The 16,175-nt window shown below is 34.4% G+C and overlaps 1 protein-coding gene across 1 annotated transcript in view; it reads right to left on the bottom strand.

Annotated features, from left to right (window-relative positions):
* Nucleotides 1–6,756: 6,756 nt before the first annotated feature.
* The window catches only part of RASSF9 (Ras association domain family member 9), a 28,143-nt gene continuing 18,724 nt past the window's right edge, over nucleotides 6,757–16,175 (bottom strand). The window contains exon 2 of the mRNA XM_034987883.1: nucleotides 6,757–11,114. Coding sequence (XP_034843774.1) covers nucleotides 9,854–11,114 — 1,261 coding nt within the window. The 3' untranslated portion in view covers nucleotides 6,757–9,853. The remainder of the gene's footprint in view (nucleotides 11,115–16,175) is intronic.

Below are 16,175 nucleotides of genomic sequence, written 5' to 3'. Positions count from 1 at the left end.
AAATAAATAAATAAATAAATAAATAAATAAATAAATAAATAAATAAATAAAATCTTTAAAAAATATATATGCAAGCCCTCTTACGGGCATATTTGAGGAAAAGAGCATAAGGCACAGCAAAAATAGCCGTAGTACTCTCATGATAGCTGTAGTCCCCACAATAGCCTAATTTCTTCTATCATTTTCACCTCAGATTAAGCACCTTATCTAGAAATAAAACAGTAACCCTCTGTCCTTGGGCACCCACAGTCTCTGGAGCTTTTAATAAGGTTCTATTTTCTAATAGCCTTTGGCTTGGGACCCTAGAATCTTTTACATCTTTTCAAAGCCCACGACCTCTTTTGGTCATCTTGAGAATGCTTGCTCTTCACATCCTTTCATTTTAGCTTGGTGAAAAGTCCTTAGTTACTCACCAGCTCTGCTAGAATCAATAAACCGCACTGGAATGGCATTGCTTTAGAATCCTTTGGGTGGCTATTTAAAAACACAAAAGATGGGGCCACATTTCAGACTTCCTCAATCAAATTCTCCACGGTGAAGTTCAGGAATCTGTTTTTTAAATAAATAGTCTCTGTGATTCTGTTGTGGAAACAGGTTTGGGAATTACCACAGAAAGACTCATGGCTCAGGATGGCCTCAAACTTAAATATCCAACCCAAGGGCATTTTCCTCTCTAGTCTGTCCTACTTTTAGCTGACATTTGTACATTTTATTGGAAGATGAATTCGGGAGTGGGTAGTGTGGTTGTATTGTGATATAGCCCACTAGTTCATTTTTCATTTTTGGGCTCTTTGCCCTTAAGGTAATTTTTAGTTTTTCAGTCAATGATCTATACTTAAAAAAGAAAAATCATTAAAATCACATATCAAATACCTGCACATAACTAGAGGAGAGTGATTCATGAAAATTTCACATACACAGAAGGTAATGCTGAGAAGCATTTTAAAATTTTCGTTTCAGTTCCAAAAAGGTCTAAGACTTTTTCTACTCTCTTGTCTGAGGTATGAAAATTGCTACTTAGTGTTGGGAGAAAACCCACAACCTTTAAAAAATAGGATTTGGAATGGAAAAACCTTACTTTATATGTATCTGTTAGAGTACCAGTGTATTTGTGCTGAATGATAGACATTTATGATATGTGCTTTCCAAGATGCTTAAATTATAACAAGGAAAGAATTAATTTGCAGGAAGGGAAAGAGGTATGTTCATTTTGAATCTAGTATGGAAGCACATTTTTCTCAAGATATGTCATTGTTCTTTCACTACTTACAATAATAATAGTTAACATTTATAGAACAACTCTTATGTTTCAAAAACTGTGCTAGCCCTTTAGTTACACATCTAATTTTATTAGCTTTTTTTTTTTTTTGGCAAATACCAGGTGCTAATCTCTGTTAGACACTGGGGCAATATAAATATAAAAATAAAACAAGTTACTTTCCTCTCCACCTCTATTTCCAGCATAGTTTTTCTGTTCTGGAAACACGTATGGTGTTCTCTTTTTCCTGGCCATATATTGTTTAGCTAACAGAAACGTGACTTTTTTGTCTATCCAGGCCCATACTAACAGTCCTACAGTCCCACCCTTACTAATTTGGAAATAAATGATATAGGAGTGAAAATGTTGGGAGAGACAGAGTTTTGGGTTTTAACCCGCTCTTTTGTCAGTGGGCTATTTCAATTTAACTTTGTGTAGGTTTTACCAGAGATACAGTAAAGAGAATAGAGCCAAGGACAGTAAGCAAATATCTTGTATTTGTTATGCATGTACCAAATCCATTGAATGTGTTACCTTACATAATTTGACTAAGCTGAGAGGAACTATAAGGGTTATCCAATTTGATTTTTTAACTTTTTCTTTTCTTTTAATTTTTTTTTTTATAGTTAAGAATATGACATTCTGAGATTCAAATGGTTTGCTTACAGAATTCAGGCTTCTAGTTCCCAGTTAGTTGATCTTGTTGTTATCACTCTCTAGCTGTTTGATGTTTGTAAAAGGCTCTAAAGAGCCTTAGCAAAGCTAGAAGAGAAAGGGATATCATATACAGGAATATTTCTAATGTGTTCAAATTATAAAAGTTCTATATATTTTTTAAAATTTTAACTCCAATATACTTAATATACACTGTTATATTAGTGATTCAGCAATTTTATACATTGCTCAGTGCTCATCATGATAACGGTACTCTTAATTCTCTTCACCTGTTTCACCCATCCTCCACCCCCACCCCTCCCCTCTGGTAACCATCAGTTTGTTCTCTACAGTTAAGAATCCAAATAGTCTATATTTTTAAATATATTTATAATGAAAAACCCCAGTTAAGCCCCAAATTATCACTTTAATTCAAAACTCTCAGCAAAAATTTTGCATTTCCATTTTCACATGTATTTGCTTTTTGGCATGCATGGATTTTTTTAAACATAGTTGGTCTGTATACATTCTTAAATCTTTTTTTTTTTTTTTGATATTTTATTTATTTGAGAGAGAGCATGCACACAGGAGAGCTGGGGGAGGGGGGGGCAGAGGAAGAGGGAGAGGCAGACTCCCCACTGAGCAGGGAGCCCTTGATCCCAGGACCCCAACCAAGATCATGACCTAAGCTGAAAGCAGATGCTTAATGGACTGAGCCATCCAGGAGCCCCATAATTCCTTTCTCTTAAACTGGATTTCACTATGGTATTGTCTCATGACCATCAATATTTACAAATTTCTCACCCAAATAATACCTCAGAACTTAACAAAATTCATTATTGTACTTTTAATTTGCTTTTGTACAAAAAGCTAGATGAATACCTAAATGCATTTGTTTTCACAAATTTTGGAATATTTTCTTCCATTTATTATGAATGGTAAGAATACTGATTGAAAGCTGTGAATAATTGAAGATTGTTGATAGATACCAATATTTCCAAATTACTTTTCAGTGTGTTATAGCAATCACCATAAGTAAATCTCGGTGACTGTCAAGTAAAGTTGTCCCATTTATTTTATGGTCAAAGTGGGAAATTCTTCAGTAATCTGAATGGTAGATCTGGTGCCTGGTGCCAGCATGAATCCTAATAATGTCAAAAAGCATGAGAACGAAATACCAGGAACCCCCATAGAAATCAGCGTCATTATGGATAAATTTAGTAACTGTTAGTTTTTTAATCGCTCTTTTTGCTTTTCTTTCTGCCCATTGTCTGGAATCTTAAGTGGTAACTTTTGTAAGCAACATTTTCTTATCTCGGAAGAATAGCGTTTTAACCTATTGTTAACCATCCTTGTAGATAAGGATGAAACAATGCTGAAAGGAAATGTGTTTCCCTCCACTGAGATTTTTTGAATTTTGATTTCATTGTAACACAAATTGCAGAATACTTGTTATGAGACAGTGGTTTCAAAAACTGATGATCTGATTAGTGCTTCTCAAGCATCAGTATTTATGGAAGCATAATAACAAAGTTTCTAATCCTTGACATCAACTTGGGCTGGCTGAATTCCTGGCAAAGGCAGATGGTGTCACTCATTTTAAAAACAACCCTAAATTGTAGCCCACCCTCATGTTTACCTCCTTTTTAGTGGAATGTTCTATGCCTTTGTAGTCAATATGGTTCTTCTTTTATTTTTTTATTTTTTTTTTAAAGATTTTATTTATTTATTTGAGAGAGAGAATGAGAGAGAGAGAGAGCATGAGGGGAGGAGGGTCAGAGGGAGAAGCAGACTTCCTGCCGAGCTGGAAGCCTGATGTGGGACTCAATCCTGGGACTCCAGGATCATGACCTGAGCCGAAGGCAGTCGCTTAACTGACTGAGCCACCCAGGCGCCCAAAGCCACAGACGCCCGAACAGGGACTTGAACCCTGGACCCTCAGATTAAAAGTCTGATGCTCTACCGACAGTTCTTCTTTTATTTTTAAAAGGTAAGTGCTGTTTTCTTTTAATAATAATCCAACTCCAATATTACTACATTGTTTGCAACCAAGGGATATATCGGTTTCTGGGAGATGCTTAGAAATATGAGAAGTAGGAAGAGGGGTTAGGAAAGGGCATTTTTATTTGCTTGTCCCAGTGCAGGGTTGGGGGTGGGGTGCTACTGACATCAGGAAGGAGGATCCGGAGGTGCAGCACACCAGATACTCTGCTGTCAAAATACCAAGAGAGCTGCTGTTGAACATTAACAGGTTAAGCATTTTTCTGACGTGAACATTCGTATTGTAGCCTTATAATGCTCTTACTTGACCAATGACCCACTTGTAATAGACTTTCTCTTCTTATCTATCTTATGGTCATGGTCATTACAAATATTACTAGTAATACTTCATAGACTCTGTCTTACACAAATAAGGAGAAATGTTAGACTTCTTTCATATTCAATTTTTTTTGCTCTTATTATTTTCTTATTCTTAATATTTCTTAATATTCTTAATATTTCAGAGAAAGTATTTTTTTCAGGGGTAAAATACACTGCCAAATTAATGGAATGATATAGAAAGTCCAGAAATAGATCTCAACTACATACCAGAATTTGCTTCCAAAAAAAAAAAAAAAAAAGGGTGACATTTAAAAAGTTGGACAATGTTCCTTATTAAGTGATGTGGGATAACTGGTAAGTATCAAAAAAAAATTCTACCTACTTTTGTACATGGTAACAAAATAAATTCCAGATAGTTCAAATGTTTAAAAGTAAAACATAAAAAAAATGTAGTATAAGGAACACATGGGAGAAATTTATTTTTAAAATTAGTTAACATGCAGTGGGAAGGCCTTTTTAAGAATGACAAAGAAAAAACAGCTTATGAGTTATTAATGAGAAAAATCTTTAAATTTAAATGCAAAAAAATTTTTAAAGATTTTACATTAAAATAATAAGGAGACAAATGGCACAGACTGTGGGTGGTAAGAGTGTATTTTCAACTCAGGTCATAAGTGATCAATTTCCATAAAAAATAATTAGCAAAGTTTATTAAAAATGTAAAAATCTATTTCTCTTCCTTTGATACAGATTTCTAATCTAGCAATCCACCCTCACAGAAACATATTGATTGGATAACACTGTTTATAACAGTAAATGATTGGAAAATACCTAAATGCCCACTGGGAAAGTATTGGTGAAATAAATTATGATAATTGACACAACAGGATTCCCTGCTGCCATCAAACAGAACAAGGAGTCTCTATATGAATAATATAGAACTGTGTATACATTACATTTACTTTTTTTTAAAGATTTTATTCATTTATTTGACAGAGAGAGACACAGCGAGAGAGGGAACACAAGCAGGGGGAGTGGGAGAGGGAGAAGCAGGCTTCCCGCCGAGCAGGGAGCCCAATGTGGGACTCGATCCCAGGACTCTGGGATCATGACCTGAGCCGAAGGCAGAAGCTTAATGACTGAGCCAACCAGGCACCCCTACATTTTAATATAAAAATTGTCACAAATAAAACACATGATATTCAAATTATTATTACTATAATTCAAATTACTAAAAAGGAAGTCTTCCTTCTACCCTAAGTTCCCAGATATCCTCTTCAGAAATGTCCATTGTTAAGTGTTATTTGTGATTTGTTCTAGAGATAATCTATGCATATATAGGTATAAATGTATATATGGCTAAGAAAATAGTGTTAACTTATTCCTAAGTGTTGTGACTGGACATTATATACAATCTTTTAGTAGAGTCATTTCATGCTCATTTGTAGAATGACCAAATGAGTTTCCTTAATTTTCAAATGATTTGGTGATTAAGACAGTCGAAATTAAAGGCCTATTTTGAGAAATAAGGTAGTGACCAATTAAATAATAGCAGAGAAGATTTACACTTGAATATTATTACATTAAAATGGATTTCATTGGGAACCTGGGTGGCTCAGTTGGTTGGGCATCTGCCTTCGGCTTGGGTCACGATCCCAGGGTCCTGGGATCGAGTCCACATCAGGCTCCCTGCTCGGCGGGGAGCCTGCTTCTCCCTCTCCTCCGTGCTTGTGCTCTCTCTTGCTGTCTGTCTCTCTCTCAAATAATTAAATAAAATCTTTAAAAAAATAAAATAAAATAAAATGGATTTCATTCTAGAAAGCAAGATACTAGCTTATAAAACCAGCCATCTAGTATAGAAGTGAGGACATTCTTTCATGACAAATTGAAACATATGTATGAAACCTAATAAAAAGTTTTATTAGGTCTTATTTGCTATATATTGTCATGAAATAATACCTGATCTTAACTTGTGTAAGTTAGCACAGCAATTATATAATTCTGACTAATATAAAATTTATTTTTAATATAGCCGAGTGATGCACCCAGAAAGACAAGCAATGTCACATGAAAGGGTACAACTATTTCTTTTATTATTCTGAATTAGTTACACTTGAAGAAATTACAGATAGTTTATATTTGTTACATCAGGTTTATTAAACCAATCAGGTAGTATGAAAAGAAATAGCCTAATATTAAAAAAAAAAAAAATCTGTATCTGGATTAAAAGGTATTCCTTTGTCAACTAGAAAAATACATTCTAAATAAAACCATAATCCTACTTTGAAAAACTATAAAATGCAGCCATAGAAGTATATTTTGTCATGTACAGTAGGTGTTTAAATAATATAAAAATAAAATTTTAATGGATTAGAATAGCTTCTATACACTGAGACCATTTATTTCTTTGAGTTAGAAAGAGAAAATAAAATAGATATTTCATTTAGGATATTATTTCAAAGTTATTTTGTGTCTACTACTTAAAATTCAATTCTACAGAATATATATTTTTTCCTACATGCATATAATGCAAAGGAAAATACCGTAATTTAACCATTGAGAGGCTTTTAAAAAGATAATATTTGCATTGCCTTAAATCAGTAACTGTGATTTTAAAAATAAAATAAAAAATTTACCAATTTAAAATTTTTTTCAGAGCACAAAGATTTAGTGCCTCCCCTAAAGAATTTATAAGTAGAATTACTTTTACCATTTTAAGTCTGCTAATATGCATATTTAATAAAATGCATGAGCATCATAGAAATAATTTTTAAAATGGTTGCAGCCTTCTAAAATTTAGCATTTCAATTCAAAAACTGGGTAGGGGCAAAGAGGTAAGGAGGTCGATTGGAGGGATTATAGTTAACAAGATAGAAGACAAAGTAATAAAACAATAAAAAAATACATTGGGGGAGGGAAGTTAGGTAAGTACATAAATAAATATAAGCTAAGCCGTAATATAAGTGCTCCTCTATGAAAAGTACACCTGAAATAGTTGTGGGCTCAGAGATAAGATATTACACCTGATTGAATGGAATAAATGTTTAATAGAAAATATAACATGTTAAAAAGACAAAATGGGTAGGTTTCCGTGTATGGCAGATGAAGGGAAAAAGAGGCATTCATTCAAAGGGGGAGGATGAACAAGGTACAGTCTATGAAAATCTAAGTTGTTACAAGAAGGAAGAATAGTCAGCTTTGGTTTGCTACTTCTAGCTGCATATAGCAATTTCATAGTTAACCTGTTAGGTTACTCAAACATTTATAAACACTTTAAAGATTCTATTCATAATTAAAACATTAAAGCCTCTATCAAGTTCTATATTTATAATTCAGATTCTCACTTTAATAAAGAATAACTCAGTATCCAGAGATGAGGGCAATTGTAGTTAAGTTTTATATCTGTATTAATATATTACTCTAAATTAGAGATTCAGCATGGTAAAAAAAAAAAAAGAGATTCAGCATGGTAACTGATGATTTAATATTGTAACAAATCAAAAGCACAAATAGATTTGTATAAGTAAAGAACAATTAGAAATTCTAAAGTGTGTTTAAATGATTCTGCTTTCTGAGAAGAGTTTTTAACATAATTTATTGTAAAAATATAGAAGTAGTCCTTAGAATGTATCACTACTTAACTATATAAAGGCAGAAGTTAATTCAAAGATTCTAAAATGAAATTATCTGTCCAGTCCTATTTCTTATCAGAACCTCTTTCAAATTCAGATAATTAATCAAATTACATAGCAGATAAGTAATGTTCTTTTCATTATTTTCTCACTAAGGAGTAACCCAAAGAGATTGCTTTCACTTTCGGAAAACAACATTGCAATTGGTTTATCATTGATGATCATCTGAATTTAATCCCCAGTAGTGAACAATGAATATATCAATAACTTGCCTTATTGCTGAATGATTTAATGAGATATTTGGCAAAAAAAACTTCCCTTTCTCAGATGACTATTCAATTCCCTTTTAATTTTTTTTAATTAAACCCATGTTAACATTATTACTTACTCTTTATCACTATCTTTTCCCTGGAATGGAAATTTCCCCTTTCTTTACCAGCCAATTTCAACTAAAGCCTTTAGCATTATCTTGGTGCAAGAAATGGTAACACAGATGCTCTCCAAAGTGAAATACTGAAACATTCTAAATATCTTCTCAAAGATTGGTGAAAAGTCTGGGAGATGGAAAAATGAAAAGGTAGATTAAAAAACTCAGTTAAAACATGCACTACAGTAAGCATGGGAATAAAAGGGAATAAGAAATACTGAAATCTTCACCAATATCCACATATTAAAACTAAGTAAAATAATATTCTTACTTACATGTATGCTGACATACAGGAAAAGTGTCAGCTAAAGAAAAAATAAACCACAGTGGTGTTTATTTAACAGTACAATAAAACAATAAAACTAATTGTTTACAATATGATTACATCATGTGTTCACTGGCAAGAAGCAAAAAAGGGAGAGAGGGAGGAAAACGTCAGGCAAAACCAAGCCTCGTCTGGCACTAAAAAGAGCATCACTCAAGGTGAGATCTAAATAATCTGTTCAATTTGTTGGATATTTACTAGCATCCTTGGGGAAGGAGTGTGGGTCAGAGCCACATTTTTTTAGTTTGCACCTTAGATGAAGTTCTACAAAGACAATCCGAATTCCAGTGTAACAGAATAAAAGGTTTTTGTCCACGTGAGTTCCTCTCTATAGGTTCAGAGACAAAATGCTAATACTTAGGGTATACGGAACTCTATTTTACCCACACAAAGGACCCCAAGTTGCCTCTCTTGGAGCCTCTTTTGTAGGCAGGGTGTAAATAAACAGGACTGTGACCCTGTGATTTTCTCTGTAACCCACGTCATGCCTCACTCAAAAAATAAACCTGCACAGACCATTTGTTTGATCAGATGATTTGCTTGGTCAGAGAAAGCCCAGGCATCCTTCTTAGTAACTTTAGCCTTCTTTAGAAAAATTGCTGTTGTAGGTAGCAATTGGCCCTTTCTCATCTATACCCCTATTCAATCCACTGCTGGAATTTGTACATGTCCCAGTGGCAGCCCTTCCCACTTGCTGTCGTCTAGGTCTAAACAAGTAGAGGGGTCCAGAAAGTGACAGAGATGATGTACATTCTAAGTATCAGTGAGAAGAACCAAGACTTGAATTAATACAGTTACAGTAGCGTAGCTCTCATGTACATTACAGACTTAAAAATTCCAATGATACAGCTTTGAAAAAATATATTACAGCACATTTTTAATTTTACTTGTTCATGTATCTAGTTTTAATATATTGACTGCAATATTAAGAATTAGTTTTGTTTGTGTAAATCATTCCTCCCAGAAGCTATAAGAGATTATAATTCCCATCAAATCATTTCTGTTATACACCTGCAAGCTATTTGTGTTGCATTCCTAATAAACAGCTCATCGTCTGAACTTGTAATAATTGGGTGAGCTTGGAACTCTTAAATCAAAAATAAACTTTCTCTAGTTTTTTTAACCACTGAATACTTAACATGATTTACATCATTTTTCAGAATGTGACGTTTAAAATAAAGTTTCCTATTAAGCAAACATGAACACGAAAGTAGGTCAGAAACAAGCCGTTCGAATTATGTTGACAATAGCACCACGTCTCCTCCAGTTGTTTCCGAGTCCTGACTATGGTTAGAGCTGATACCAGTGTCCGAGTCTGTGTCATTTGTATACAAGTTAAATACTCTTTGAGTCAAGGAAGGAACCTCCCCACTGCTGCTGGGGACCTCACATTCCTTCCCTCTGTTTTCCTTTAGTTGGCATCCATCTTTGTTGCTAATATGAAGTGAATTGAACTCCTTGGCCAGGAATTCATACTCTTTTGCTTTCATCTGAAGCAATGAGTCAGTGTATTTAATCTCTTTCTGGATGCCACTCAAGTGAGAGTGGATTTTCAAACCAGCTTTCATGCTTTTCTCCAAATCACACTTAACATTTTCTAAATTAGAGCTTTCAAGCTCACTTGCAGCGGCCCCTTCTGCGTCTTCGTTTATCTCTGTGCAAACACTTTTTACCTCTTTTTCTATTTCAGCAGAGAGCTTATCAATGAGCATTCTGTAATATGCTAATCTTTCCTCCAGGTGTACAATTCCATCACTTTCAGTCAGGTCGTCCAGAATCTGGTTTTCATCAGAAGGCAAGTCCAGCTTTTGCTCAACTTCACTGAAACTAGGCATTAAATATGCATCCTGGACATAATTTTCTCCATCATTTTCTACCCTATCAAGGTGGAACTTAGCTTCACACTTTTCAATTTCCAGATCCAGCTCTTTCATTCTCTTGACTTGCTGATGAATAGTGTGGTCCTGGGAAATAATCAGATGAACTAAGGTCTCCATACTATCTCGATCATGGGAAACTGTGTCCTGCTTAATTTTAGCCAGTTTCCGGAAAGTTTTTCTGACTATTCTTTTTTGTTTATCTGGTGGTAATGTCTTCATGTAATTTGCTGGACTGAGTTCCCACACTTTTTCCGTATTTTGCACTAATTTGGCTTCAGCGGTCCGCCACAATGGAACTGGAAGGAAAGCATCTGCTTTAACCAAAACAAATTGCATATTGGGCTGCTCATCTCCCCAAGCTTTCCAAAGCTTCAGGATTCTAGTTAGTGGAGGAAGAACCCGTTCCGAGCCTCTCCACTTTTCTATGATGCAGTAATCACTGGGCTTCCCCAGCAGAAATCGTTTCTCTCCAAATGTAGCCTCATGTTCCTCAAGCAAAGCCTGGATGACATCAGCCGAGGTGGTGCGTTTAGTTAACCCACAGACAATCTTCTCTTCTTGGCAAACCCAAACCACAATTTCCTTCTCTTCTGAATCCATGTCTTTAGTGGGAGATCTGAAAGAAAAACAAAGTACATTATATTTCTGTCATCACCTGTGTAAACTCAGAAACACGGTTTAGCTTTTTAATACCCTTTTCAGATATTATCCTTCATCAGAGATGCATTTGGAGGCTGAGACTACACGTGAATCAGAAGTTTTACTGCAAGAAAAAAAAAATCAAGGAAAATATCTTAATTTGCTTTTATTCCCTAGTGGGCTCTGGAAAGAGCAAATTGTCATCCAAGACAACTGAGGCTATTTTATCTATAGAAGTCAGCCACACTATAACTACAGTCAGAACTGCTAGAGTTAAGACAATACTCAAAGTGGAGATGAATAAGAGGAGATAAAATAAGACAGTTTTTGCTGGAGCCTTCAGACTAGACAAAGACCACGGAAGCATAGGTAGGAATGGTGGGATGATATTAGAGTCATAGGGCTAAAAACCGATCATTATTGAAAACAGTCATACTTTTGTTCAACAAATGCTTATTACACGCCAACCATGTGCCAGACGTGTCTGAAGATACTAAAGACACAACAGTACACAAAGGAGAAGACAACACAGATATAAATGTGTAATTATTATAATAGCAGGTAGTGGTAAATACTAAACAGAAAATTAAACAAGATGAAGGGACAGAGAATGACTTGGAAGAAAGAGAAGTTCATTTTATTCAGAGTATTTAGGAGAGACTTCCTCTAAGAAGATGACCTTTGAATAGGGGCATAAGTTTTGAGGAGGCCATCAGAGACCTAAGGGAAGAATTCTAAGAGTGAACAGAAGGGCAAGGGTCATGAAGCATGTTCTAGAGACAGAGAGAAGGCGAATGTAGTTGGAGGCTTGAGGGGGGTGGAGTTACTGGAGGGAGGGAAAGGTCAAATGATAGGTGATGAGATCTAGCAGAAATGCATATCCCACGATTAGGCATTTGGATTTTGTTCTAGTTTTAGTGAGAAGCCATGAGAAAGGCTTAAACAGAGGAGTTATGGTTATAATTATGCTTTAAGTATACCTGGCTTGTTTAATGGAATGGACTGTAAAAAAAAAAAAGGGCAAAAACAGAGACAGGAAGGCTTAGTTGAAAGCCTAGCACAGAGATCTAAGGGGAACTGCCTGGACTAGGGTTTTAGCAGTAGAGGTATTAGGAAGTGGTCAGAGTTGGGACATATAGAGAAGTAAAGACTTGATAGTAATTTCCTTTGTAGCAGAGAGGGGTGGGGAAAAAAAAAATCAGTTTTCTGAAGAAAAAAGAGCCATAGAGGTAGTAAAAGAAACAGGGAAGTTCCGTGGTTTCTGGGCCATACCCTGTAGAGAATTTTTAAGATCATATTTCCATCATGAATGTAAGTCAAATTGACCATGTCTTTCATAATATCTCTTTAAAAGAATGTTAAGAAAGAAATGATATAAAGTGAATTATAATCCAATATGATTTATGGAGACAAGATCTTCAAGTAGTAATTGGCTTGTTGTGAAAGTTACTTTACATAGCACCCTCAAAGCATATGACTCCATGAAGCATATATGGAAGAAATTTTCCCTGGTTTCTGGAATCTTTTAACACTTAGAATTTATAGTGTTTATGTTTTAGTACCAATAGTGACTAATCCTACATTATTATCTTTATTTTAAACGACTAATTATTGCACCTTGGTTATTGACTTTCCTGAGGTCGTAAAGTGACTACTAACTGTGAAAGGACAAATCAATGACACCAAATAACAAAGGGTACCCAATAAAATTTAGATATCCAACTGTACCAACATTTTATAAATAATTATCCAAAAAGTCCTAAAGGGCTGTGATTGTTCTCTTATAAAAATATTTAACATTGGGTGCCTGGGTGGCTCAGTTGGTTAAGCGACTGCCTTCGGCTCAGGTCATGATCCTGGAGTCCCTGGATCGAGTCCCTGGATCGAGTCCCGCATCGGGCTCCCTGCTCAGGTCATGATCCTGGAGTCCCGGGATCGAGTCCCGCATCGGGCTCCCTGCTCGGCAGGGAGTCTGCTTCTCCCTCTGACCCTCCCCCCTCTCATGTGCTCTCTCTCATTCTCTCTGTCTCAAATAAATAAATAAAATCTTTAAAATGTATATATTTAACATTTACACTACATCAATCATCAATCAATAAAAATATTTAACATTTAATGACTCAACTTTGAATAATGTGATATTTGATAATATTTACAACTCATCACTTAACAATTCTAATCAACAAAAAAATAGGTAGAATGTAGGGCAACAGAATTATTTTCATATTTCAATTAGTAGAGAAATAGCACACAAATACATTCTAAGAAAAAACAAATAAGTACTCAAAGTAACTGATACTAACTACTGTTTGTGTTATGGCCGTACATTTAATCATTACCTAAATTAATCATTACCTTCATCTGTTTTGATCATGCCTATAAAATACTCAAAATTAACAAACTTTCTTTTTACTTTATGCAGTTAGAAGTTTACCTACTAAATTGCATAATTTAAATAGAAGTAAACCATGCCCTGTGCACTTACTGTATATTAAATGATAACCATTTCAATATGCACTTTTTATAAATAATGGTAAAAACAACAAAATTGAGTAACTGTTGCAGTTATTAACCTTATAACACCAATAGCTATTACATTAAAACTAAGAACATAGGACATCTTTATTTTATGCTATTTCTTAGTATTCATGGTTAAACTCTAAAAAAACCCTACTAAAAAATACTAGCATGGAAGATTATAACCATCAGTCATAAAACATTTAATAAATAAAACTGTTCTAAGCTCTGCATATATCAAGTCATTTAATCCTCACAATTCTGTAATGTAGGTAATAATATTATCACCATTTTATTGATAAAGAAACTAAAGCACAGGGGTTTTTAATAATTTGCCTAAGGTCACACAGTTAGTGGTACATTGAGGATTTAAACCCAAGCAAGAAAGCAGGTTCCATAGGGCAGTGCTAACCATTATATTGTAAAAACAAGTTCATGAGTTTGATGATTGTCTTTTTGAGATTTTTTTTTTAAGTAATCTCTACACCCAACGGGGGTCTCGAACTTACAACCCCAAGATCAAGAGTCGTAAGCTCTACTGACTGAGCCAGCCAGTGCCCCTAGTTTGATGATTTGGATATGTGGATTAAATTGGAAAAAAAAATAATAAAATACACTACTCTTTTAAGAGGAACATTATTATATAAATTTGCCTTTGATAGGAATGGAACTCTAATGTCCTGTTAGAACACCAATTGGTCAAGCGAGGACTTTTCCCAATGGACAGTCACGGAAAGAAGTACATAAGAATGTATTACTGTCTCTATCTTTTCCATATTAATCTTGTTCTTACTCAGATGCAGTACTAAAGGATTTCTGACAGGTCTGGGCACCTCCGTTGGCTGACAAAACTCTCTTTTATAAATATACATATATATATAACAACGCCTTACTGTTGTTTTCTTAGAGTAGTCCCTATGTCCTGTTCCATTTTCTGGAAACATTAGTTCTGGGTCTATAAGAAAGGATAACACATGACCTACAACCTCTTCGGCCTTACACTGTAGTTGTGAAGAAGACTGAGGAACAGAGAGCAGGGAATCCTTTGGTACCCTACGTAGAATAATAATGATGATGTACATGACAAGTCCCCAATACTTCCATGCCCCTACCCTAACTGGAACCTTTTTTGTTTGGGAAGGATCAAATGCTTGTCTATTGTGGCCTCCCATAGATATCTGCTACTTTTCAGCTCATGTGGATAATGTAACCCTAATGGTTATTAAGCACAACCTAAAGATAGTATTATTTCCACATTATGTGTGAAAAAATTAGTGCCTTAATAATAACATCACAGTCTGACTGGTTCCAAACATTTTTTTTAAGTCTACCTTAAGCTATTTTATATTTTCTGAGTCAGTTATCTCTAAATATTTTGAGGAAATTTTACAACCATCATTCAAATCAGATAATTTTCAAAAGTTCTACCCCTTGATTGAATATGTTTAAAAGTAATGACCAATGAATTTCCATAATCTTCCATACCTAGTAAAAGATTCATCATGTTTAAATTCTATGTTTTAAACAGGCTTCGGATTTTGAAAACTGTATTTATTTTGTAGTATGGCCCCAATTGAGTATCCATTCATTTTCCAATCCTCTGTACCCTTCACGGTCATACTACAATATCTGACTCACATGTTTCATAAGGTTGCTGCAAATATCATATAAGAGAATGAGTAAAAGAGCTTTGAGAATTGTGAAAAATGTACTAGGTAAATATAGGTTATTAACACTAATAACAAAATTACTGTTATTTAATACAGAGAGGGGTGTAGTGTTTTTAGTATGTTCATTCAGTAATCTTATCGACCTTGCTATAGTAGTTAACAATATTATTTTACAAATACTTTCCAACATGTCTCACAATATTTTTTCACCTGTTTTAACTCATCAGTTTTTTGCATGTGTACTTCCAATATGACATAACTGTTTGGCTAATAAGAGACACTTTAAAACATCATTAATATAATCTTTGGATCACAGATGAGCTGAGAATGCTTTTAATCTTTCTCTGATTTATAACCCTCTGATTTTGATTAAAATTGTGCTAATGAGGTTCATTACACTATATATATTATTCTGCAGCTGTTTCATTATTCCGTGTTTGCCTTTTCTGGAGTATCATCAGAAAATTAAGATTTATATGCTAAATAAAACTTCTCAACAACATGTATTAACATCACTTATGGGTACTTTTCCATATTTACTCTGAAATAATAACTGAAATTAAATATTGGACTTCTTGCATTCACTCTATTGTCAATCAGGAAATTGAAAATATTTCTCCATTGATAATTAATTTTAGTAACACAAAAACAATGACACAGAATTAAGTTGAGTTGGCTTGTAATTACAAATGCAACGTTCATACACTCAAATATTTCTTCAACACACTCCACTGAGTAATTATGGACAAAGCATCAGAGAATAAATTAACTATCCAAATCTGAAGTTTTAAGATAAAAAGAAGTATTTACTAAGATATTACAATGCCAAACTGAAGATCTCTGAAAGCATA

This window comes from Mirounga leonina, unplaced genomic scaffold (genome assembly GCF_011800145.1).
Source record: "Mirounga leonina isolate KUSES-001 unplaced genomic scaffold, KU_Mleo_1.0 Mir_418, whole genome shotgun sequence".
Taxonomy (NCBI): Eukaryota; Metazoa; Chordata; class Mammalia; order Carnivora; family Phocidae; genus Mirounga; species Mirounga leonina.
The sequence above is the reverse complement of the archived record's forward strand: the minus strand, read 5'-3'. Positions and strand labels throughout refer to the sequence as shown.